At 48.5% G+C, this 2,500-nt stretch overlaps 1 protein-coding gene across 1 annotated transcript in view; it reads left to right on the top strand.

Moving 5' to 3' along the window:
• LOC105899121 (partitioning defective 3 homolog B-like) overlaps positions 1–2,500 on the top strand; it is a 248,893-nt gene that overhangs the window by 232,907 nt on the left and 13,486 nt on the right. Inside the window, exon 19 of the mRNA XM_031577423.2 lies at positions 2,304–2,421. Within this exon, the coding sequence (XP_031433283.2) occupies positions 2,304–2,421 (118 nt within the window). The remainder of the gene's footprint in view (positions 1–2,303; positions 2,422–2,500) is intronic.

Genomic DNA, 2,500 nt, shown 5'->3' with positions numbered 1-2,500 from the left:
GAGGCTAGAAGCGGTCGAGTGTGAGGCCTTGCCTCTGGTCTGTAGTGCTATGAGGGGAATGTTTATGAATAGTTTTTCATGTCAATGGTCTGGGGGAAGTGGCTGTGTGGTGCTGATTGTTGGTGATGTGAGTGTGTGGCTGTATGTGTGTGTGTGTTGAGTGTTGGTGATGTGAGAGTGTGTGGCTGTGTGTGTGTGAGTGTTGAGTGTTGGTGATGTGAGAGTGTGTGGCTGTGTGTGTGTGTTGTGTGTATTGAGTGTTGAGTGTTGGTGATGTGGGAGTGCATGGCTGTGTGTGTGTGTGTGTGTGTGTTGGGTGTTGAGTGTTGAGTGTTGGTGATGTGGGAGTGCATGGCTGTGTGTGTGTGTGTGTGTGTGTGTGTGTGTGTGTTTTGTGTTGAGTGTTGAGTGTTGGTGATGTGAGAGTGTGTGGCTGTAGGGAAGGTCATTATTTTTTGCTAAACACTGGGAAGTAGGAGAAGTGTGTCACCAATAGAAGTTCCACTACTTCTCTTTCCAAAGCTTTTTGTGTGTGTGTGTGTGTGTGTGTGTGTGTGTGTGTGTGTGTGTGTGTGTGTGTGTGTGTGTGTGTGTGTGTGTGTGTGTGTGTGTGTGTGTGTGTGTGTGTGTGTGTGTGTGTGTGTGTGTGTGTGTGTGTTGGCATGGTGAAGAAAACATCTCTGTGTGCGTCACAACTTGAGATTGATCACACCACTGTGCCTTGAGGTGTGATATCAAAGGGGGCCTGGGACTGACACACACACACACACACACACACACACACACACACACACACACACACACACACACACACACACACACACACAGACACACACAGACACACAGACACACAGAAATCACACAGACACACACACACACACACACAGACACACAGAAATCACACACACACAGAAACCATACACACATTGAAACGTGCACACACACACAGAAACCATACACACATTGAAACGTGCACACACACACACAGGGATATTACACACACAATGAAACGCGCAAACACACACACACACACAGATATTATGCACACACTGAAACGTGCACACACACACACACACACAGATATTATGCACACACTGAAACGTGCACACACACACACACACACACACACAGATATTATGCACACACTGAAATGTGCACACACACACACACACAGATATTATGCACACACTGAAACGTGCACACACACACACACACACACACACACACACACAGATATTATGCACACACACACACACACACACACACACACACAGGTGTAATACACACACAGGAAACATGCTGCCACTCATAGCTTAGAATCGGAAGAAAGAGAGGCAAAGGGTGAGAGAAGGATGCATGGAGAGGGACCAATGGAGGTAGAGAGAAATGGAGGAAAAGAGAGAGAGAGTAGATTTCTTTGTTTGTGTCAGTGGAATAAACAGGGTAGCTAGCGACCCTTCATAGTGACAAAGGGAACTGCAGAGAGCTGTGATATGGATGGAGATTGAGGAAGAAGGGAGGAGATCAATGGGTGTTTGAATGGCAGTACCAAAGAGACAACAGGAGAAATGGACACATGGGTGTTTGAATGGGAGTTCCAGAGAGACAACAGGAGAAATGGACACAGGTGTGTTTGAATGGCAGTACCAGAGAGACAACAGGAGAAATGGACACAGGTGTGTTTGAAAGCGAGACATGGTGGCAGTCCGTCAGATAAGGGTATTATTAGCTGCATTAGCTGTGACTGAGAAGTCACGGTGGAGTTGTAACGCCAATGTGCCCCCCTCGTCCTCAGCATCAGACCCACATCATCCAGATTATCACCCCTTTAGATCCACCCCGATAGAACATTACTGCCCCAACACCTTCGCTCCGCAGCTGTTAGATGCTTAATCTGTCACAGCCTTGTCTAACGGGGGTCTCTGATTGCTCCTTTATCGAGTCTGTGTGTGTGTGTGTGTGTGTGTGTGTGTGTGTGTGTGTGTGTTCCGTCCGCGCCCCCGCCAGTGTTGTCTCATTTTATGGCCGATCTGAGATAGCTGATGCTGGGGATTTATGGTGCTGTTTTGCTGGGAAGAAAGAAGAGACTTTTAATGCTTATCAGAACGACTGGACAGCTGTGGCCGCCCTGAATTGTTATTTCTAACACTTTTCTTTGTGTGTGCATCTTTGTGTGTGTGTGTGTGTGTGCATGTCTGTGTCTGTGTCTGTGTCTGTGTCTGTGTGCGTGTGCGTGTGCGTGTCTGTGTGTGTGCGCGTGTCTGTGTGTGTGTGTGTGTGTGTGTGTGTTGTCTCTGCACCAGTATGGACCGTATCCAGCAGCTGAGGAGAGAGTACCAGCAGGCCCGGAGAGAAGGAGCGGCCCCTGCCTACGAGGACCTGGAGTCGCGCCGCCGGGGCCCTGAGTACGACCCACACCGCGTGAGTGACACCTGTCAATCAAATCTATATTTCACCGCTTTCTCCTCGCCAAGTTGAATCAGAAAGGCTAATTGTGCCA

This window comes from Clupea harengus, chromosome 2 (genome assembly GCF_900700415.2).
Source record: "Clupea harengus chromosome 2, Ch_v2.0.2, whole genome shotgun sequence".
In the NCBI taxonomy this organism is placed as follows: domain Eukaryota; kingdom Metazoa; phylum Chordata; class Actinopteri; order Clupeiformes; family Clupeidae; genus Clupea; species Clupea harengus.
This window is presented reverse-complemented; position numbering and strand designations above follow the sequence as displayed.